Source organism: Chaetura pelagica, unplaced genomic scaffold, assembly GCF_000747805.2.
Source record: "Chaetura pelagica isolate M959 unplaced genomic scaffold, ChaPel_1.0 scaffold575, whole genome shotgun sequence".
NCBI lineage: Eukaryota > Metazoa > Chordata > Aves > Apodiformes > Apodidae > Chaetura > Chaetura pelagica.
The window spans coordinates 1,214,138-1,238,395 of record NW_009953200.1 but is presented as its reverse complement, the minus strand read 5'-3'; the positions used below and the strand labels follow the sequence as shown (position 1 = coordinate 1,238,395).

The window sequence follows — 24,258 nt, the reverse complement described above, 5'->3', positions numbered from 1 at the left end:
GGCATTTTGGTCTCTCAGGGCCTAATCAGCTTTAATTGTGGCCTCCTGTTTGTTCACTATCTTCCTTAAAAAAGATATAAATCAGTTCTTCTGCAACTGAGAGTTCTCATAGCCAGGAAGGAAGGGATCCTTGCTGGTATTAATGTAATTCAGTAGAAACTGGTGTACACCATGAGTTCATTGCACAGCAGAAAGATCTTTTTCTTCTTCTTAGTAGTCCCAGAGTTCATAATTTTATTATGAAATTATGTTGAAGGACTCAATCCCAGGAATTTATCAGGAAAAAAATAATTAAAAATTGTTTGGCACTGGTACAATACAGTTTAATGTAAAAATTTGTTCTTCCTTGTAAGTTTATCCCCAGGCTTCAGACTGTTGAATCCACTTTGGAGCCACCGGTGTGTATACCCCACTTTACAAGTTAAGGTCATAGTGAGCAGGTTTCTTTGATACAAAGACCATGAAAGTTCCCAGAAAATGGATGTGAGTCATATCACAAGGTGATATATTTGAAGATATATCTTGTAAACATTTGGCAGCAACTGGTCCTACAACTGCTAATATTGCAGAAGTTGTGAAAACACAGTATCTGTTTGTTGCCTTATTGAAATAGTTGGTTTTCCCCATGTATTTTACAGAGTCAGAAGAAACAGGGTGATTATAACATAAGGTTCAACATCTTTAGATACGTAGAACATTTTCTGTTGCTTAAAACAAATATTCCCAAAGAAAGTATAAAACATTTTTCTGACTTGCAAAGTTTTTGCAGTCTATCATTTAAATTACTTAAATAAAGGGAGCTTTACTGCTCCCAAAAGCTGAGAATATAACACCCGCCATGCATATTAGCTTGATCTTTTTGACAGACCAGAAAAGTGTTTGTGTGTGCCAATTAAAACAAAAATGGATCCCCAGTGGCTTGTTCCTCACACAACTTCTGAAGACTGCTATCATTGTATGCTGGGGTAACCCTGGATAAGGCGGCTATCCAAAGTAAACAAACTTTTCAAAACTTTCATGACAGATGGGGGTTACAAATGCATTTTAATAAGAGAGTTGCCAAAGCAACTTTTTTGCAATCAGCATATATTTACTTAACATCTAGCAACATTGGGAACACAAGGCAGATACTTTCTCACAACATTTTTTAACAAATATCATTTTTTTTGAAAGATTGGTTGAAGACCTTTTCTTTCAAGCTGATATTTCCCCATCACTTCAATGTTAACTTTGCTCGACATCCAAAGGACTGCTAGATTGGTAAAGCCAGACTGTAACATGAGACAGACAATCTGCTTGATAATGAAATTTCTTGGGTAGTCATAAACATCTTAGAGTCCTTTAAGTAATTTAACTATCAGCATAACCATGACTACCTCTCTTTGATAAGCTGAATCATATAATGGATATATGATGCAGTATGGATATAGTGCAGCTCAGTACTGATCCTTTTGTTTTTTATTTGCATTTCTTGAATATCAGACTCTCAGATCACTGCAGTACAGCACAGAAAGATATTTTATTTATCCTTTCTGCTGCTCACTCATTCAGCATAAACACGGCCAAGAGACTGGATTATCTGTGAGAAAGAATTTAAGATCAACTTCCAGAAATGCAGTTAGACTTTTGACATGTTTTTAAAAACTTACATGTGTCGGTCCCAGGTTAATTCAAATCCAGTTAATTAAACCACTGAGGAGCATAATGTATCCCAACTTTAATTAATTCTACTTCTACTGTGGGTGTGGACACATGAGTATCTATATTTTATGTATTTATTCTCAAGCTATATTATATTCTAATCATTAAAAAAAAATAAAAATCTGAAAGAGAGAGAATAGTCTTCTTTCTTTTTTGGGGGGCTTTTTTTGTTGTTGTTGTTGGGGTGTTTTTTTTTTTTAAATCCTTTGTTTTTAACTCTTTTCCTACCTGTCCTTTCCCAGCCCTGGTGGCTGTTGTGCAGATGAAAAGTGGCATATCCTGTGGTACGTGGGCTGGGTGGCTAGACTGCAACCTGGAAAAAAAAAACAAAACAGGAAAAGAGAGGAAAAAGCCTGGATTCCTTTTCATTATGGGTAGCCAAGATGATTTATATTAATGAAAAAAGCCCTCACCTTTCTGAGAGAGCAAGGTGAGATGAAGGCAGCAGTGGGACAGGGGAAGAGTATTAGCTTTTGAGCTAGAAATGCTCCAGCGATTCACATTTCCTTTTTTCCTCCACATTATCAAGGGCAGCAATCCCAATGCACAGTGCAACAAGAGGAACACATTTTACTGAATTTCTGCACGCAGAGGTATCTGTCAATCCAAGTTTAAATCACTTAGTGTTCACCACAAGCTGTGGGAGTCCCAGGTGACATCAAAATTTAGGTTTTCTGTGCTGGATTCTGCACTGGGTTAGCATCTGGTGGGGTTTCCATGGTCCAAAAGTGTCTGATAATCCAATTCTGAACCATTGGGGTGGGTTAAATGAAGCTTTACCCCAATAGTTCAGCTTATTTTCCCCAGTTGTTCTACAGAGGGAATTGAACAGTGATTTGTTTCAGTATTTGGCTGGAATAAGAACTATGTGGTGTTTTCTTGGTGTCCATACATGAGCCATATGCTTCCTGAGCTGCTCGCTCCCTTCCCTTTTGCTGCAGGGTAGAGATTGTGAAGGGTTTTTTTGCTGCATTTCTCCTTCCCCGTGGGATTCTTCACTTCCTGTATTAGTTTGTTCTTGGCATTGTCTGAAAATAGTTCATCACTGCAAATAATAGTTGTAGCCACCAGAGATGCATAAGTACACTTTGAAGTGAGTGAATCAATAATACGGTTTGTATGTTTGTTTCGCTGTGTGAATTTATCGCCCTTTTCCATATCTCCGTAGAGTGTCTATCAGTAGGATTGCTAAAATTGCCTCCATCTCTGTTCTGCAGCTAAAATAAATGTAAGAAACAAATGTATCTATAGAAATGTACATTGGTAAAGAACTCGAGAGATACTATAAAGCAGACTTCTTTGTTTAGTTGGGTTTTTTGCACAGCAGTGTAGTAGTCCTTAGACCAAAGTTCACAGGAAGACTATAGGCAGAAGTTCCTGGGTTTATCCCATGGTAATCTGGCTTTTATCTCATGCTTTCCATTGATTTAAGTAGACCGTGAAAGGGAAGAGTCTCTGAGACATGCTCTAAGAGGTGATCCAGGTGATCTGTAAATATTTGGAAGTCCTGGAGGAATGTAGCCGTGCATGGCACAATAGCATGTCCCAGAGCACAGCTCAATACAGGAAAAATAGATTTGTAGGTTTTTTTAAGAATTAATGATCCTGGGTGAGCTTCAGGGTATATTTATGTATTATAAAGTGGCAATTAGTTGTATAGTGTCTTGTATTCCTTGGAGCTATATAGGCAACTTTATTTAATAGCATAGGATCTTGTTGAAGGCAACCTTGGTACATCAATATGGTGACATGCAAAAGAACTCAGCCCTGCATTTGTAGCTTTATAAGGTGACAAGAGAAATCTCTAATGAGCCACAAATAGAACATAATAAAAAGGGGTTCACACCTGCCCTCTCCACCCTTCCCACTCTTTGTTGGCAGCCCAGCAGTGTATTGAATTTAAGACACATTTACCTGCAGTGATCTGATATTTTCAGAGGATCACTGTTTCACAGCAGGACTGTAGTTCATTATAAAACTACCATGTGAGTGGAATCAGCCTTTGAAGTGATTTTTCCAATGTACTACAGCAAGTAAGAGAGAATCCAGGCACCCTGGCTCCTCTGTCAGCAACCTGAAGGGCACACCCTTTGCAAACGAGAGGGTTGATGTCAGTTGTCATTCCTTGTGGGTATTTATTGCCAACAGCAGCATCATAATTCTGTCTCGTAAGGTAATTCTAGTTCCAGGCTGTAGCCTTTGCAAAAAATGATGGCAAAAAGAAGAGGGATTTTGGGATATATTTGGATAAGTGAAGTACCTGGTACAATGGAGACTGGCAACTCTAGGGGACTTTGTTTTCCTTTTTTTTTTTTTTTTAATTTGTTGTTTGTTTTGTTGGTTGTTTTTTTTTCCTCTGATCCCTCTGTTTATTTCAGCAGTGCCTGACACAAGGATGGTGTGTTAGCATGCCTTAATATTGAACAATTTATGCCTGTTGTTAGTTATACATCATTTAGGGCTGTGATCATAAATTGTTCAATCACAAGGTTTAGTCAAAGAGAGCATTCTTTACTGATGTCTTTTCCCAAGGGTGTTGAAAATTCGATTGTTCAAACTGCAAATATGGTTTAGCAATCCCTTCCAAGAACCATTTATCAGAATCCTAAGGAGGTAATATATAAAAGTGGGATAGGAAACCTGCACATTAAATGGGATTTACCAGCCAAAGCCTTTGGAACTGCTTTCCTGTGAATGACTGGAATGGAGCAGAACAAAGTCAATTACTGACTGTAATTAAGGAGTGGATGCATTTAAACTGTAGAGAGCAGTAGCAGTCTTCTTGAAACTGTCTAGTTACTCTGAAGATTAGTCTGAGGAAAGAAAGGAAAGGACTTGAACTATATCTTACAGAAAGTATATTTTAAATGAATTCTCTTCCCTCCATTCTATGATCTGTTTTCACAGATTTGCTCATAAAACACTGATAATATATGATTATCAAAATAACATATTCAGACAAAGAAACTTTCAACATGTATTTTGCTTTGGTCTTGTTAGCAATGGAGTATCTCTTTTGCATATCATACAGTACAAATGTTTATGCAGTGCTGAATACTTGGATTTTAATAAAGCCTGAATTTACTGAACGGAAGACTGAACTGTGCCATGTCCTTTTTAAGCCTTCAAAATACAGTAAATCTAATTATATATGTTGCTCTTACTTTGAAAATGTTATTCCATTTTATAATTTTATTAATGATTTGTTTATACTGGGGTAGGGGCTTTAGATTGAATTGTTGCCTGTGTTTAGTCTAATTCATAGCTGCATGTATACATTAATAAATTGTGATACAATATAATACATTTCAAACCCAAACTTTGCCGTGAGAGCCAGGCACAGAACTGGAGGCCAGCTCGTTCAGCTGCTCACCTTAGGTTGAATTTTTACTTAAAAAAAAAATATATATTATATATATACAGACACACACTTTTGATAAACGGAATGATGAGTGTGTGAGTAGCGCTTAACATTAAGGATGTGGACTAATATGGCAACTAAAAATTCCCCAATAAATAACTCTTCCATGCACAAGTGAAGCAATGGGGGATGGTTGGGGGTTCTGCTCCTGATGGGTATGGACGGGATCGGGTGGGATGAACATCTGCAGGCAGGCAGCCTCCGAGCCCACACTGAGGGACCATTCCCACATTCTCTGCAGTGCTCTCACAGGATGTCTCGGCTGGAGCTGCACTGACGGGATTTTCCTTAATGCTGATGACTTTGGAAACCTTCCTTATAGCCTCAATAACAGGAGGGTTATAAAACAATTAATAAACATTAAACTGTTTTATTCCTCCCACCCCCACACCCTGGGTAATATTTCAGTTTGAAGATAGATGCAGGGAGTGCCCAGGGTTGATGAAGATCTGTTGTTTCTCTCATGCTTTCGTAAAATCTCTTGACATGGGGCAGATGCCGTGCAACAGTAGCACTTGGGGTTGATGGATGTACAGAAATAGGCTGTGTCAGGTCTTAACAGCTTCACTCTGCTTTTCCTCATGCTTTGGTCAGGGAGAAATTTCTGTTGGCCACTGTGTTCATCTGTTCCCTGAGAAAGAACTGAAAAGGTTTGGGTCCTTACCCCAAGGCTGGTATCAATCTTCTGACAAAACTTACATTCCCCAAACACTGACATCTGAGTGTGCAATGGCCACGTGCGGAGTTTTGCACAAGCAACTCTTAGTAACAAAAAAAGCAAACAAACCAAGGAATAATCTTTGGTTTCAGAGCTGGCAAGAGCAGTGCTGGTTTGGAGCATGGGCAGGAGGAGCTCCTGCCCCTTGCAGAACGTGGTGGGGATTTAACCCTCCCTTCACTCGCCTGCAAACACCAGAACTTCTGGGTTTCAGGCCATGTGCCGTGGCTATGTGCACCAAGCCTCTGCTGAAAAATTCTGGGACAAAGCCCTGCACAGCTCCACACCTTGGGTTTGCCATCTGTAAAATGCTTGTTTCAACTTCCTGTAAAAATTACCTGGAGCTCTGTTCAGTCAAAAGATATATATGTTGTTTTTTTTTAAAAAAAGTGAGTTACCATTATTCTGATGGCGGTTTACAGAAGTTCAGACCAACAGAACATGCATGTGTATTTCCACCAAATATTTGTCAGGCAGTGAAATAGCATTATCAGGGGATTGAATATTCTTTTGATAAATATTCCCAGTGAGTGGGTCAAAAATGTAAATCGACTTCTATTCAGACAAACTCGGGATTTTTTTCATGATAAATGGGCTCCTAATTACTCTGCTACAGCCATCTTTGATGGTATTTTTTAATTCAGAAAGTGAGATTATTATTTTTACCAAAATGTTTGGAAGTGGACTCTGGAATCACAGGTAAATAATAAATGTGTAAATTCAAGAATGGAAGTACCAGACCTAAAAGTAATAATATGAAAACAGTAATGGAAACTGAAAAGAACAGGAATCATTACTCTTCCTGCATTCATTTCTTTTCAGGGTGCTTTGATTTTCTTTTGAACTGTGTCTAGCAACACTGAGTTTTCTGGCTTTTCTTAACTTTTGTCACATTCCTGTTATTTTTGCAGTATTTGTGTTCCGTGGTTGCGTTGCTGAGACAATATCTCGTTTGTTGTGACATATCCAAAACAGTTTCCAGACAGAGGTTCAAAACTCCTCAGTAACTCAGCACTCCAGGAGCTAATTCTTGGTACAAAGGAAAAGCATCTGGGGGGCAGAGGAGAGAATGTAGAAGAAAATCATGTCTGGTGTATGCTTTACTTACCTGTTTGTGCCCATGTCCTCCCCAGATCACGACAGTGTCAGGAAATGAGTTCCTCCTCCAGTCGGATATCGACTTTCTCATATTGGATTGGTTCCACGCTATCAAAAATGCAATTGACAGATTGGTATGTATTTGTTTTGGCTGTTACCTTTATTAATTAAGATGTAGCAATTTCAACTTCATTTGCTCAGGCAACTCTGCAGGTTTGAGGCAGTCAGCAGCTAGCTAGACATTCCTTTCTCTGAAGGATGTAAAAATATGTATGCAAATCAACTAAAAAATGTCAGATAAACAAGGTTGTTGAACAAAAATGTCATTTGATTCTTGCCTCGAAACGGAACGCTACATTTATTTCTCCAAAATAACGAGGACATGGGTTTGCTGAGGGTTGTAAAAGCACACAAGCACTTAATAACTAATGAATTTTTGCGCTTTCTGTTTATGCAGCCTACAGTATATAATCTTCAATAGAACTATTAATACATTTGAGCCTTTTATGAATTTTTGTATTACTTATTCACAAGAATAACACTAGCAAATAATATTCCTTTGTAACTGATTGCTGTTATTCTCCCAGGAAGGCTGGGGGTTTTCTACAAGAAGTAAGCAGGGCTGCATTTTATTAAAACAGTTTTTAATTACCAAACCAGATTCAGCTGTAGCTTTTTCTTTCTTTTTTTGCCACTCTCAGTACAAATTCCAAATGACTTCTTCCTATCCCTGCCTGATCCAAGAACATGGTTTTTTAGGGGGCACTGACTTTCCTTGTTCACTGCGGAAGCTGGTGAGAGAAAAATAGCCCATTTCTTGCAGTTTTCAGAGGTTTTGCTGCAGTGGAATTGGCAGAGCAGGCAGAAAGGGTTAATCTGAACACAGCTACTGTTTCCTTAAAGAGCTACAAACATTATATTACCCTGAGGCTATAATCAGCCAAGGAAAGTTTGATCTGATGATGTATGTCTTCATATTGTGCATTTCATTGGGCGTGCATGGATTTTGATATCCCACTGAAGATTTTGGGATGGAGTTTTCCATTGAGGCTCAAAATGCTTCTTTTTAATTTCATTTTATATTATTCACCTAAACATTAAATAGATTTATTTTTTATTTATTTTTAGTGTAACTAAGGTAATATTGTGGCTTCAGCAACTCTGAATGTGCAGCAAGCCATGGCACTAGGTGATGGGGGACATGTAGATGGTTGGGGTACTGGAGGGCAGGGCTTGTTCCAGGGAAGGTTCCCCTTTGGGGATGGATGTCACCACAGAACACTCACCCACCATTTCATACCTCTCATTTATTTCAGCTTTACAGCTCTGAAGGAGCTTTCCAGGCTGTTGGGACAGCTAAATTTCACCTGCTCAAATGCCATGGGAAGAGATGTATGATTAGCCAAAATATCATCTTGGGTTTTAGTTTATTTTTTCTTTGTTTTCTCCATTAATGATCCCTAATTGCCACTTTGGATGCCGGCAAATTAGGGCAATAGAAAAGTTCCCCCTTCCTCTTTCCTAAGCTTAGACCAGCAGAATTCAACCCCAAATTTATAAGAATGTTTGAAGCAATTTTGTTTGCAAGAATATTTACTGTAACTATCTAAACCCAAAAGGCAATTTAAACAACCTTCCTCTTTGCAGGCATTTGGAAGTAGCCTGCAATGTGGAAATGATTTTGGCCTCTGAAGTCTAAAGAAGTAGGCCTTTTGTTTTCCTCACTTAAATGGGAATTTATCTCAGAAATTAAGATCAGTCTGTCAGGGCCATAAAAACTCTGCCATATGACAAATTTTGCATTACACTTTCCTTAAATTATATACTCGCTGCGTCACTTGCTCTGTGTGTGTCTGTTAGCTTCTGATTTTGTGCTGGCATTCAGTAATCTCTTGCTTCATTCTTACAAATAATAATTTTATTAAAAGCATACACACATTATATATATATATATTCTTTTCCCAGTCAAAAGAATGGAGTTGTACGTCAAGAAATTTGGAGTTCAAGCTCAGAAAATCCTCCAGCATCGAATTACTGAATAGCCTAGACACTGAATCCAAAGAACCAAAGCCTGAACACAGAAAATCTTTAAGTAAGGCTTTTTTTTTTCTTCTTTTCTGAGTATTTTTTCTCTTTTTTTTCTTTCCTTTTTAAATAGCTATGCCATTACAGAGTAAGATAATTTTTATTACATACAGAATGTAAGGAAGATCACTGAGAATTTTAAAGCTGAATGTGTTCTGTGCTGATATACATAACTTGCATTTAAGTCAAGACAGTTACTAGCTCCAGACTTTTAAAGGGTGACATCCTCTCCTAAGCAAAATAAATTTGTTTAGGAGCAAAGACATTTATTCAAGCCCTTTATTTTTAAAAATAAGCAACATGAGTCCTATGCTAATGGTCTATTGCAGTTGCTTTGTTTCCATTTTAGTAAAATAGCTCAAATTGCCAGAGTCATTTTGTTTGTTGTATATTAATATACTGAATTGCTGAAAGACCTGAGATATCCTCTGTAGCTGACAATCAGTGTTATATCTATAATTTTATAGAAGGTAAATTCCAGGGATTGAGGTTGATTTTTGTCAGTGTGATTAGAAAAAAAAGTGATCTAAAACTAGCAGGGGTGGGCTGCCCTCCGAGACTTTCCTGTTCCAGTTTGTGCTGAGATGCTCGTGATATTGTGGGCAGTAGACACGGGAGCTGATGGTGACCCTGAATCACTCACTCAGCATTCTTTTAAATCCACCCTCTGTCTTGAATCTTTGTTTTTTCTTCTTTGTTTGGCAGCAGATTCACATCCTGCTTCTAATATAAGTGCCGTGACAGCTTTAGCCTCACATGCTGGCACGAGATACCTATAGGTACCCAAATGCTGTGTAGGAATTTGCCTGCACTCATTTCAGTGCAGGATCAAAGCCTTAGATGTTAAGAGAAGAGTTGCATTTAAAAAGACCCAGCATAGCTATTTTTAATGATAATTATCCACACAATCATAAATATATGCACACATGCGTGCGACCGCACGTACACACATACAGAGATTCATTAAATAGCCTCGTTTTGCAGACCAAAGCTTTTTGTTGTTGTTTTCCTATTATCTTGGAGACTTGGGTTTTGGGTTTTTTTAAGGTTTTTCTTCCAGTTATAAAATATAAAGTAGCCTGAGTGTAGCTCGTGAAAAATTGTCCCAATATCTTTGTACTGTGTGTTACGTTGCATTTCTCAGAGGAAGAAAAATAAGCCTGAGAGAATGGTAAGTTTGGAGGGTCTGATTCTGCTCTTATTGCAGCTAATAGCAAAATGCCCATAAACTGTCTAAGCACTCAGGGAATTTTTATTTATTTATTTCACCTTCTCACGTATCTTTAAACAATAATTTGTCAGACAAAACAGAAAAAGTGAATATGAGCAGTGACAGAGACTCAGTCTATGTTTCTTTTCAAACCTTAGAGAATGCGGAATAACTCCCGTTTTGTTAAGGGCTATTTAAACTATTAAAAATGTGAAAATGTCTGCTGTGAAGTCTCACTGAATCGAAGCCTACATTTAAATGCTGTAGATTGGATTGCTTCTAAAATATGTATTCAGAACTTTTTTTTGGCCCCTTGAGATCAAGCAATTATGTGGAATTAGAAAAATCATATTATTCACTTACTTATTAGCAGTCTAAGCACAAACTGTATTGTCAGTTTTCTGCCTTTGGCTTTCTGTGCCCTTAATGTTCACACAAGTATCGTAGCCAGAATTATCGGCAGCTAGAGCCAAAATTGCTTTAAAAAGGCATGAGAACGGGTAATGACACATTGTTAGCAGTTAACAGGTGGTCGTTTCATTGTCCAGTTTGACTGCAGAGCACTGAGAAGATATGTGCAATATCTGCAAGTGTGTTTATAAAGTTCTTACAAAGTTTAACAATTTTATGGCTTTATAGTGCTCTTACATTAGTTACTACTGCCAATGCCAAAGCCAAACAAAGGAGATTTTTCTGAAAGATGGCTTAAAACTCCAGTGTGACTCGGAAGACGAGCAACTGATGTGTTAGCAGGCTGCCACCCCCCTCAATAATCTGTAATGAAATTTTCAGGCTGTTCAAACTCATTTGCATTTACCTTCTCTACATCTGCAAAAAATGTCCACTTTTAGGCTTGCTACTGCTGTGTCACTGGGATGTTTTAGCAGCACAAGTATATAAGGACAGGTATATTCTAACCAAGGTATTCCACTAACTTACTCTTTAACATAAAACCGGGGAGACTGTCCCTAGAGACTTAGTAGCAGGAATTTGGGTTTTATGTTTAATCCTAATTGCTTCTGCTTACAATACAAGGAGAAATGGTAATTCTTTGTTATGCTTTTTGAGCTGTAGACACTGATTTCATTGAAAATTGGGCTCAAACTGCCAGGCTCAATTTCCAAAGTTCAGAGAGTGTCCGTCTTCTTGGTCACACAGCTTTTCAGTGGCTTCTCATTCAGTTTTGGATCCAATTTATGTTCTAATTGAAGTTTGCTTCTTTACTTGAGCTAAGAAGAAACCAAGGATGGCCTTGGGGAACATTACCAAAATATGGAAGATTGTGATCCTGCTCTCAAATACTTGGAAAGACATTGCTCTTTATTTTATGATGCCAATTACTTCACTGATTTAATTTATGCAGCTAATACTGGATCAGAAAGAACATGTTTTTCACCCCGACAGTCACCCCCATTAGAAGATGTACACAGCTGGTGTAAGGAAACTGTCTTGCAGCACCCCTCCTTTCTATGCAAATAAGTGTTGTTCTAAACCTAATTTTTAAAATTAGTGGTAGACTTCATAATTTCCAAGTAATTCCTTTCAGACTGTAGGGTTTTGGTTTTTGCTCCTAAGGTTGCCAAAAAAACTCCTAATTAGTACCAATTATAACTGGGTCTGCTGGTAGGTGGTCTGGCATGTTAATTTTATACCACATGAAACCAGGCACCTGGGTTAGACTGAAAGCAGAGATGCTGTTGTGGCACATGGGAGGGAGGGAAAGGATCTGTGCAGTGAAAGGTTCCCAGAAATTGTTCTCCTCTCCAAATCCCAAGAGCTCTTACTGTATGTATGGACTGCAGGAGCTGTCAGGACAGTCATGTTGTGGGTGATGAAGCCAACTACATGCTCTGCTAAATTTGGTGTTTCTTTTTCTGTCCATGGTGGCTTTGTGGTTTGCATTTTGGCCATCATCTGGGAATATTCTCACTCAGGAGTGACCTCGTGTGGAAGAGCCTGGGCTGGAGCTGCTATCGATTGTCAGAGGGGATCAATTCCCCTTCTACTCCCCCTTTTCTGGATGGAAACAAACTGCTTAGCAGTAGGAAGAGTGCCCTTTGGCTACCGTATCAATCTGAGGGCTGCTCTTGTCAAAATGCACAATCACAGGCTTGATAATGCAATCCATTCCCAAAGCACTATATTTCCAACCTGTTCTCCATCATTTCCTTATGGCGTCACATTTACTCAGTTCATCACATTCTTATTAATATTTTAGGTTTCCTTGAAAGTGATGGAATTCTATTTTTATTACAAAAGCAACAAGAATAAATACTAATTGTTGTCAGTTATTTCCTTATGTAGTGGGAACAGTAATCTGTTCCTCAGCTTTAGGTTGCCAAAGCAAAATAATTAAATATTTTAGACATTTAAAAAATCTGTGATATTAGATAAATGCAATTTGATCTCCTTGTTTGCCACATAAAAGCTGGAACTGCCTGAATTGATAAGATTGAATTGCATTATATTTTATTGTTTCTACTTGCATATTTTTCTTATCTTCAAGAACACTTTACTTAAAACCCAGTGGTTAGTCATGCAGCCCTGTGATGGCAGATCCTGGAAAATCTCTTCCATATTTCAATTCTAGCTTGAGGAGCCATAACTAGATTATCAGGAGTAATAATAATAATAATAATAATAATAATAATAATAATAGAAAATATTAATACATGCATCTGTATGTGAAGAGGAAAGTCTTGGTGGGCTGCACAGGATTATTGCTATTCATGAACCTTTTAGTGTCTCAATAAGAGTTGTTGGGGACTTGGGCGTCATTGTGCCAGATACAACGTGGAACAAAAGTAAGACAATTCCACCTCTCAGCCCGAAGAAGGACAAGTTGCAACAGGTGGAAAAAGTGGACAAAAGCAGGGGGTGGAAGGAGAAGTTGACAGCAAAGCCGACATGTCATGCATATTAAACAGCAGGCTTGGGATTCCTTTCTGCTCTTTGTTAGGTTTGGGGTCTTAGCCCCTGCACCCTGGCCAGCAGCCAACTCAAATAATGATATTTTCCTTACCTAAATTCCTCTTGCAATTTCAGCAGGGAGCCGTGGGTCTTTTTAGTCTCAGAGGGTGATGCGTTTCTCCATGCTGCTACAGCCCTCACACATTTCCCTGGGGAACGGCTGCACGGGAATCTGTGTCCAGGAACATGCTTCCTTGCATCTCTTTAATCCAGAAAACAAAACAAAACAAACAAAAAAACCCCTCTGGATCATAATTTCAATTTGCCTTCAGACGTATTTGCTACAAAGTCATAAGGGCTCTGAAATCTGCTTTGGTTTCTTAAAAGATACAACATAATTCAGGACCCCATCCCTAATATGTAGCCAAGGACACTGAATGTGCTTTAAAAATTCCCAAAGCTGCTTTTCTCATTTTCCTCACTTTTCTTTACTTCCAAAGTCTCAATCTTGAAATTCAAAGCATGGCAAGTGTATAGTCCTACGTAATTGCTAAAAGCATCCAGAGTCATCTTTGAATGCAGTTTCTTTCATAATTAAGACTGTACAATGTGTGTGTGCATGGGAAAACCAGGAGCAGAAACCCAGTTTGGTCTCCCAGTGGATGTGATTGAAGAGGTGGATAAGTCAGTGAAGCTGTAACCCTTTCTGCCTCTGCATGGGGCTTGTTCCATGAAACTTTTGTTGAAAGCATCATTTAGGCTTCCTAGAAGAAAGTCATTGAATTGCTGACGGTGCTGGGAGAGGAGCCTGATTTTTCTCTCTTTCTTTCTTCCATGTGAAGGGCTGATAGGTTGGGACACCACATCTTGGGATGCAGTGAGAGGTTTTACTGGCTCAGCCAAACTTCTTGAGAGCTGGATTCTGCAGTAGCTAATGGAGTCTTTCACCCAAGTAGGGTTGCTTCTGTGATAAGAGGGTTAATTAGAGCTGCAGAAGTGGGAAATCACTCCAGTCCTTTGTTAGCTCTGATGAGGTCTGAATTCTTTTCCCTTCCCAGCCCATTTATTTTAGTTAGATGCAAGATTGAAAGCCAAATGGATGCTATTTAGGGAGTATTATTACATTACAGTGTTAGCATTATGTATAGGTCACTTTTATTACTTTTAATAAAAGCAAGAAATATAAAGCAGTAATGTATATTAGTGCAGCATTACCAATGACAGCAATTAAAACAAGAAGCAAAAAAAAAACCCTACATGCAAATAAAAACTACCTGCAAATATGCAGTTTCCTCCTGCAACATTAATTTTGTCCCTCTGCAGCCTGCATGTTTGTTGCATTTATTTGTATTGCATCAACAGGGATGCAGTCAGCTTCAGGAATTGAAAAAAAGCCCACAAAAAAGAAAATGTAAGATGCTGTTTATGGAGAGTGGCAGCATTTGTTGGACTTTAGGGACTAAACTTATTTTTTGACATTTTTTTCTTCTCATATTTCTCTGCATCATTTACTCTAGATATGCTCTTTTCTTATGGCTTAGGAAAATACTGATTCAGCAACAAAGTAATAACAATAATATTGGCATTTTAGATACAAAACATGCCAAATTCAGAAACAAACTGTGTCACTTCTACTGATAACAGGAGATTATGTTGCACCCAAAATCACAACTGGCTGTGACTAGTTCTCACAAAAAAAAAAAAAAAAAAAAAAAAAGACCTTTTAGTTGATTTGAGTATCCTATTTCCATCAATTATAATATACTGTTTCCTGAATTCCTTGTTATATTTTTACTTCACTTTCCAAAATCCTTCCAGAGTTTACTATTTGGGTTGAAAAAGCATATTTTTAAATTGGGCATAACCTACTTCCATACAAACGTTTGGCAGGGAAATCAGTGCATGTTCACTTAATTCATTTTTATTGAACCAAGTCCAGATTTTTAGTCAGGAAAAAGTTAGATATTAATCATATCTGAGCAGGATCATTAAATTTTCCTTTACCTACTAGAACAGCAGGGTCATTATAGAGCCATGAGAAGTTAGCTCACTTATTAATCTTTACAATTACATAAAAGTGATCATTTTTACAGTACTTAAGAGTAGCTCTTACCCATTAGGTGAAGAGTATGTGGGAATATTACAATATAATATAATGTATTATTATAAATGTGACCTGTGACTCATTGGTCTGCTCACTGACACACAACTCCCTGGAAAAGTTATCTGTTTGAGCTTGGCTAATCTTTAATTGTTTCATATTCCTTGTGCTCATTTATGGGGCATACTAGTAAATAGAGGGCTAGTCACTAGAGTTATTAATTACCTCATTATTACTTAATTATCACTATTGCATACTTCATTTTTATGGAGAATTCTATCATAAAAGAAGGTATTTTATGCTGCCCACTGCAGTTAAGTATGAGTGACAGTGATAGCTAAAGTAAGATTGAGTTAAAGAAAATCAATCAGAAATGCACAATATAGGTTACTATCCAGTTTCTTCTGCCTTTTCCAGCAAATGCTTCTCATCTTTGACTTTGAAACCCAACAGTTTAAACTGGGTTCTTGTTTCAGTGGACTAATCCCTTTTCATAAATCATGTTCAAGTGCTGAAATAATTTGCACATCGTTTAAAGAGTATTTGCTTTGAAACATTCACCTCAAGCCCTTTTGTATATCCTTTCTCTCTAAAGGTTTGTAGTATTTGTTTTGTTCTCTGAGGTATAAAAGACCTGGGTAAACTTTATTCCTGCCGTTTCAAGATTAGTGAAATAAAATGCATATTTATTCAAGTGGGACTGAAAGGAGCTTTAGTAAAGACGATCATACATATGACCCATGGGAATGTTATAATACAAAATGTCTGTCTTAAAATCTCTTTAGGTTTGTTCAAAACACTATTAAAGGACTTAAGTTTAAAGGGGAGTGGAGAAGAGTGTTAAAAATCCATATTTCTTCTTTGTTCCAAAGAAGAGCACCATATATTTTTCTTAACAAAATAAACTCCTACATGTGTGTTCATGATAAATTTGATATGAAGGCAAGTAGACACTGGATAGTCATGATTACTTCAACTTTGTTCCTACTGAATTACACATACTGACACAGTGCTTAAGGAAGCTACATTTTGGGAAAATCTGTAGCAGTTGTTTCACACAGATGCTTCAGAAAAAGCAATCACAAAGAAATCATGAGCATTTAGGTGGTATTGGAGTCAGGCAGTTGTGCCCCTTCTGTGTAATAAAAGTCAGGTCAAGTCCTGTGGTATTTACTCTAACTCTATCACTTTTAAGCCCAACTGTCCAACACAGCTTCCACTGCTTTGGTGCACTCTCTTGATTCCTTACTAAGGAGATCTTTGTTTGCATTAGGAAGCAAAACTAAAGTTTGATGAACATTGTCCAAAATATCATTATTTTTATAGTTTAAAGCATCAGACAATGCAGAGAGTTACATCTGCTTGACTCTCCATCACCTGCATTGTAAGAATATCTCAATTTTTGTATATGTCCATCTTTTGCCTCCACAGGGAAAGAATATAGGGTGACAACTGAAAACACCTAAATAGATCCAGGCATTTTCACTTCAATGGAACTGGGGAGAGGTCAAAACTAGAGCAACTGAGAGGGACTTGCCGAGCTTTGTTCTTTGGAAATAAAGAGCCAGCCCAGCTTTCTGTCACTCCTGTGAAGCCAATTCTGAACCCTCATGTGTTAATTATAGAAATGGCTAACCTGACTGCAAGTTTGTAGCCTGAAAAAGGATTCTCACACTCTGCTGTTTTCTTCCTACTATTTATAACTAATCCAGATGCAATCTCCCTGATACTTTGAGAGGAAAGTGACACAAAGAAGGAGGTATTTAGGTTATAATAGTCTAAATTAAGCTCAATTAGGGAGACTGTAAATCAGGCTCTATCAAGGAATACCTACTGCCTGGACCCACTTTTTTCTTTCTCATGGTGAAGTAATTTAAATGTTTGTACCTTCCAGGCTGGGCGATGTATTTCATTTAAATTATGATCTCCGATCCCAAATATTTTTCCCAATATATTTTCACCCAACGTAGTGGGTGAAAGCATGGTACTGTCTCCTGGACAGGCTGTATTAACACTTTAAAAAGGGCTGTGCTTTGTAGGATCTCTTATTTTTCCACCAGCTGCCTGCTGATGTGCCAGATACACAGAACTTGCATCTGGCAGCCAAAGGGTGGAATCCACCAAAGGGTTAAATGCTGTATTGTTTCTCAATTAAGTAAAAGGTTCCAACTAGCTGGCTTTAAATATTGATGCTGAAGAGAATGCTATGACACATGAGCAGCTCCCCTCACCACCAAGGATATTTGGCTCCATTTAATTAATTCCATTGGCCATTGTCTTAAGTGTGCCCAGGATTCACCCAAGAGGAATTCACTTGCGTTTCTGTTATTGAAAAGTGTTACATGGCATTATCTGCCTCAGACAGACTTTTTGTAGCATTGAATCAATTCCCCAGTTCTTGAAAACAACTACCTCATTTGATTCCTTTCATAATTAATGAAATTCAGAAGTAATGCTTTTCCCTCTCAGCTCATGCTGGAAATATGTTCCAAAACTTCAGTTTTCAAGCTGAAAGCATCCTAATTTTCAGCCTAAATGGACTTGTGGTACAAATGTGTTCTTGTATCAGCATTTAGCTAACTCTTTATTTTCCTGCAGTTCTTTTCTGTCTCAGGTGTACCACCCCAAACACAGTTACAGACTGCAGTCTTACTCCTTCTCCTGCTTGGTTTGGTGCACTAAGCCCGCCAAGATATTTAGTCTTCTTTCCTGTGATAGGCTGCTGCTCTTTTTCTTGATCATCTCAAATAGCCCTTTTCCAAATCTGCCCCAGTTTCAGTCTGTATTTCTTGCACATGGATATTCAAGGCAAGGTCTCCCCACAGCCGTGGGAAGTGGAATTCACTCTTCCATATGGAAATGACTCTCCTGATACAGCCTGAGGATTGTATTTATCTTTTTCATGGCCGTTTTTTTTAGAGATGAAAAGTAAACAACCAGAACATGTAGATCCTGCTGTCCTTTAATCTTTTGCAACCAATGAATTCTCCATGAAAACCAAAGAGTAAGCCTGCCTTAAGCCTTTTTATAGCATATAAAATGTGTTCCTACATGTGATAACGGTTTTTGTAATTATTTTTAAGGTCTTCAACTTATACAGAAAGGTAACATTCTTATAAAACCGAGCAACTCTTTCCAAACAGCATGTTTAAAATAAATGGAATTGAAATAATTTAAAGTATTCCAGTGCTAATACACTTTTAAAAGAAACTTTGAAGGGAAAAAGACTAACCATCATGAAATTCCTGAAGATACTTTGTCTAGAACATACAAGTGGTTTAAAAAGCATGCAGGTATGAAGCCGTGCTAGAGAAAGTATGTGTCTGCATGTAAAGCTTTATAGGTCATGTATGCTGCAATCATATAGTGATAGTACATTTTATTATTGCTTTTGCTGAGGAAGGTTACACTCCAGTCCAAGGACCCAGAGCCAAAAAGTAAGGTGTAGGAGAGCAGTGAAGGGCAGCAGCCAGATGCCGATTTGGTCATTTGCCATTTAGCAGCCTTTGAGGTACAAAACTATAAATCAGAGCAAGTTCACCTTTATCTGGGTGGGTATCTATAGTAAAAGATTTGAGGTGCAGGAACATGCGGATTGATTTCACATCTCTCCATACTCACTCTTTCTAGGACAGACTGGCTGTGACCTAATCAGATAAAGCTTTTCCTCAGCTCTTCTCTGGTCACCTTGTGATGCCTGAGGTTGTTCATGTGTGTGTCCAAACAAACTGGTGCTTTTGAAACTGTGGTGAATGTGTCTCGTATGTAGACATGTAATGTAACACTTGAAGGTAAAATGCCTTCTGGGATAAGAGCTAGTGGGCAGAGTATGGCAAAGGCAAAGAAACTTGGTGCTGTCTTCTCCACAGTATTTTTTGGGAGGAGACTTTGGAGTAAACTGGCTCCTGAACGGCACCCAGATTTTCTCTTGGGAACAGACAGATGGAAGGACTAGTTGTAGATACATTCACTTAAAGCAAAATCTTTGTCTCATTGTTTTTTTTTTCCAGAAGTTAAGAAGATCAGTTCCTGCAAAAGGAAGCTTTGTAAATGTTTTTTTGTGTGTGAAAATAGGTGTATGGTATCTTTCTTGTCCATATCAAATTAAAGATTATTATTTTAGGGTGCTGTCATGATCCTACCTTCCTCCAAAGGTATTTCAGTTGATGTGTTTGAATGAAATCAAAAGATGGCACTAAAAATTAATGGAGAAATAATGAAAAAGCTGCAATACCTGAATTATTATATGATTTGATCTGAAGATCATCAAGTGTGATGGATCAAAGGTAGTACAGATATTAAGACACAATTACAAGCAGTGAGATATTTGATTTATTGGTGCAACTTTGCTTTTAATGTGAGTTACACTTTAATAATTTCTGAATTGAAAGTTTAAGTGTTGCTCAAAAAAATATATTTTGCTAGGTTTCAGATTTGGTGCATCTGATATGGTGAATTTGAGGTTCAGTTATGAGGAAAATGGTTTGAGGAATGAATATAGAAGAAAAGGTGAGAGGTAGGATTAAGCAGAGAGGAGTCAAGGTGGTGACATGGGGAAAGGGAAAGGAATTGAAAGGATCCTGAAGCATCATTGGCTTGCTGCATCATTTGTCTGAATTTTGCTTTCCTCTGGGGTACTGTAGCAAATATTTTCTGCTGCATGAGAAACAGTGCCAGGCAAGACACAGCAGTGTTCTCATCTCATCTGGTACACTTTTGAAAAAATCATTTGTAGTTGATGAATGCAAGGATGGAAAAAGATCCATTAGAGTTATAATTTCTGTTATTAATAAACCACAATGAATATTTTCTTTGAAAACACTTATTTTGTTTTGCAAGTTTTAGTCCAGCAAACTAAGTGAGCAGAATTCACCTTTTCCAAACAATTGTTTACTGGGAATTCATCTGTAGCTGTTCTTGCTCAAGTTACAGATCATTCATAATAATAAAGCTTTCTAATTCTGTGACAGAATATTCATAATGTCTTTAAAATGCTCAGCTAGATAATGGTCCCCAGGATCTGGACAGCAAGACTTCAAAAGGCAGAGTCCTCTGATCTCCAGCTTCCTTATTCTCTCTAAGCTTGGATGGTTTCAACTATCAAGCATAGATTAAGTTTTATTGGTTGATAGTCTAATTGCATTTGTATTATCTTTCCCGTTAATATTATTTTCTTTTCTCTGTATTGGATTTCATCCAATATTACTACTTCCATGAAGCAGTTTTCTGAAAATGCTTTGCTTTTGCTTTGATGCTTAACTGCTTAACACGTGAGTGTTGCAAGAAGGTGCTCATTCCTGATAATAGTTTTTCTGCTGTAAAGAAAACTTTCCACAATCTTCTGTGCTTTGCTTGTATTTGATAGAGGTCTCTGGTTGAGGCATTTCATGGACAAGATAAGGTTTGGTTAAACATCTGAACTTTTGAATGTTTATCTGAACTAGATTCGACCTCTAAATTTGTCCATCATTAGTTATTTTGCTTTTCTTTTTAGGGACTAAATTATGCTATTAAATATGTTTTAAAGTAGGTTAAGTCCCTCTGCAGTTTGTCAGCTGGAACATTAATTTAAAAGCTAAAACAGTCTTCTATTGCATCTTTTTAACGTTTTGTCTGAGTTTTAACCATGGCTGGTCAGACATAGGGTCAGTGCACCCGAGCAAACCCCACATGTAGTTGATTGAAGTGTCTCAGAGTTGTTGTGATGACTGGCCTGATTTTAGTTCAGGAAAAGATTGTGATATACAGTAATAATTTCCCTGCTCAGGCAGCTTATTCCAGTGCGGCTGTTCTGGGGACTGTCTCTCTGAAGGTCTCCCCCCCCCTAAGCCCCAACCAGGTGGACTGGATTCCCAGTTACCTGCTGCAGCAAACCTGTTTCACTGGCAGTGCATGATATGCTTCTTTCTAAGGTCCCATCTACTCATGCCTTCTGCTGACTACAGTTTGTATGTCTTCTTTGGACCCATGTCTTAACTGCACTACCCTTATCCTCGTGCTGCTTGTATGAGGAGCAGGAGCCACCATCAGATTATAGCTGCTTTGGTCAGAGAGAGTGAGTGGGTGCTCCAGAAAGCCAGAAGCATTGTCCCCAGATCACCTTGCACTGTGGCCAAAGCTGCACTCAGTTGCACAAGGAAGAGAGAGGGCAATGTGTAGTTTCTGTCTGCTGTTGTTACAGAAGGGACCTGTACGACCTGATGGTTATTACAAGACCAACTCCTGATAAAGTCAGTGCTAAAAAGACACTGGAATCAGAGCTATTGGGTAAGCAGTCAAATTGACAACCAAAACTATTATAACATAATACATGGCTAAATGTACCAACAGCTTCATTCTGGGCTTTCCTCTTCCTCCTGCAATTACACTGTCTCAGCCCACGGAAGAGGTTGACCCATGTCACATCTGACAAGGCACCTTCTCCCACTAACAGCCTCTGTAGTATAGGCTCACACCAAAGCAACAGCCCCTGCTCTGTGGTGTGATGGCTATTTTTGGCAGATCCTAAAGCACTTTTTAGTGGAAGCCTTTCCTGTGCCCTCACTGAGCAACTCTGACTCTACCTTGTAAGCCAAGATCTGTAGCTGCAGAAGAGCTGGGAGATCAATTGTATTTTGTCAAATGGCAATAATTTCCATAGAAACTTAAAATAAGATTGGTGGCAGTAAGGGTCACATTGTCTAAGGTTTGTGTTATGCACATATGGATGTTGGAGATTCTTACAAGAATTTTCTCTTAAGGTAAGAAACAGAAGAGTTTCTTAAATACATCAACTTATTATTTTCTTTTTTAAAAAAGAGCTCTTGAGTGATCTTTTGTTCAGTTATACTTACTTGAGTGATTTAATTGGGGTAGAGATAATTTGATAAGGTAGAGTTGACATAGAGGAAATGGATTTCAGAGCTTTGGCTGGATTTTTTGTTATTACTTTAAAAATAATGGGCGTGCCTTTCTCTTTCATAAAATAGCACATCTACATTCACTGGGAAGTACTAACCTTGCTGTATTGAGAGAAAAATGTACTGGAACTTGTGGTTTGAAACAACACATACTGAGGAATGTCACTACTGTTTCTCATTGGGAAGAAACAATTTTAACATGTTGGTTTTCATAACTTAAGCAATAAGAGTTATTTCTATCCTTTATTGTAGGAGAAGCATTAGAAGTTCATCATGGGTCAAAAAATATAAGGCTATGAATATAATTAGAGGCTGAGTGCAATGGAAATAGAATTCAATTTTAAAAGAATTTACTTTTTAAATTTAGAAGCACAAAATATAATTGATAAGAATTTCAATAAAGAGAAAATTCTGTAGTATGATACTCTTTCTGGAAAGGTCCCATAAGATTGGATCTGAATAAAAGATTCAACAAGGTATCCAAGCTCATGTCTAAATTTAAATATATGAATCATTTGTATGACTCTTAACAAGGGTGATACAAATACAGCAATGCCAAGTCTCTCTTGTTCTCGACAGATAATTAGTTTGTTTTCCAAAGCATAAGGCAGAATTATATGTTGGTTTTGAAGTTAAAAGTGCACACATGGCTGGCAGTACCCAGCCACTCAGAAGGGTTTTCTTTTGGCACAACAGTCTATCTGGTGCTCTCTGTAGAAAAAGGAACCATATAATTTTCTTGTCCTTTTGTTTGAGTATGTTAGGTATAAGTCTTGGTTATTCACATTGTTTGCAAAAGGTTGAAAAGGTTTTGTTGTGTTGTTTGTTTTTTTTTACACTAACTCAGTCAGGAGTTAAACATAAAGACTTGAAAGCTATCAATATATATTGCACAACAGAAGAAAAGAAAGAGTACTCCATATTCTGAAAAAAACCCCAACAAACTCTGACTGCATTAATTGTTGTAAATTACTTGATCTGCAAATAGTCTTCAGTTCCTTGCACTTTCTTCCTCAACCTTTAGTTGCATGTTTGTTTTCTTTTGGGAATTCTGCTTAAATATATTTTTTATATTATACATGTCAACATCAAAAGTCTTTAAATCGAACATTGCCATTTTTTTCTTCTGTAACTGTTGTGTTTTATGTGAGTGGGATGAGATTGCATGGCTGAAAACATTGAGCAGCACTCAGTCACCCAGGTAGCCAAGAGCAGGGCCACCCTTCAACTCTTATGTGTTAGAGCACCCAAATTATTGAGTATTTTCCTGGGCAATTTAGCAAAACTCTCTAAAGGAGAGAAGTACATCAAATGCAAAAAGCACTATGCTCCTGCTTTTTGCCTGTATTCATCTGTAATTAGATCTCTTTACCTGAAAATTTCTAGAAAGTGGCTACTGAAGGAGGCCACTTGAGGTCAGATGAGACCTCAGCGATCTGTGCTTGTACAAAAGAGCTGTTCTCAGGGCAAGGGGATAAGGAACTGCAGTTATTTTTTTGCCAAGAGTCCTAATCCTTGACACGGGCTCAGAGACACCAGTTTCCCCTTCCCAAGCACTCTGTACTCTCTCTTCCTAGAGCCTGAATAGCCTGACTTTGTGTACTGCAGCAGTTTGCTTCCAAGTCCCACATGTTTTACATTAGATGAACATAAACTGGTCATACTGTATGAATAAAATGAACACATTGATTTCTGGCATTGTGGTTTTTATATTCAAGTTAAGTGTGTATAATTGCATTTCTAATATTGTGACAATACCAAAAAAAATGTGGAAAGAAAGGCTTGGCATGTCCTGGGTGATCTAGTCCAGTTCCTCCTGTCACAAGGTACCATGTTCTATGTCCCCTTTCAGAAATTTATTAAGCTTCATCTTAAATTCTTTTAGTTTTATTTGCCACCATGACTTCTTTGAAAGGGTGGTTTAGAACTTCATATTATGGCCAGTTTATACTCATTTATTCTTGTGCCAACATTGTTCTTCAGTTTAAACAGCTCTTCTCCCTCCCCGCTGTCCTCTTCTCGTCTCCTGCTCCTTTTCCCACCCCCACCAGCAAATTGGTAGAGAACAATCACAGCCTGTCTTAGCCATTTTCTAGGTGGCCAAACGTGCCAAGC

General features: G+C 37.9%; 1 protein-coding gene across 1 annotated transcript in view; it reads left to right on the top strand.

The window, feature by feature from the left end:
* The window catches only part of ARHGAP15 (Rho GTPase activating protein 15), a gene marked incomplete at its 5' end in the record, with an annotated part of 279,947 nt that overhangs the window by 110,177 nt on the left and 145,512 nt on the right, over window positions 1–24,258 (top strand). The window contains 2 exons of the mRNA XM_009997402.1: window positions 6,974–7,072; window positions 8,904–9,030. Coding sequence (XP_009995704.1) covers window positions 6,974–7,072; window positions 8,904–9,030 — 226 coding nt within the window. The remainder of the gene's footprint in view (window positions 1–6,973; window positions 7,073–8,903; window positions 9,031–24,258) is intronic.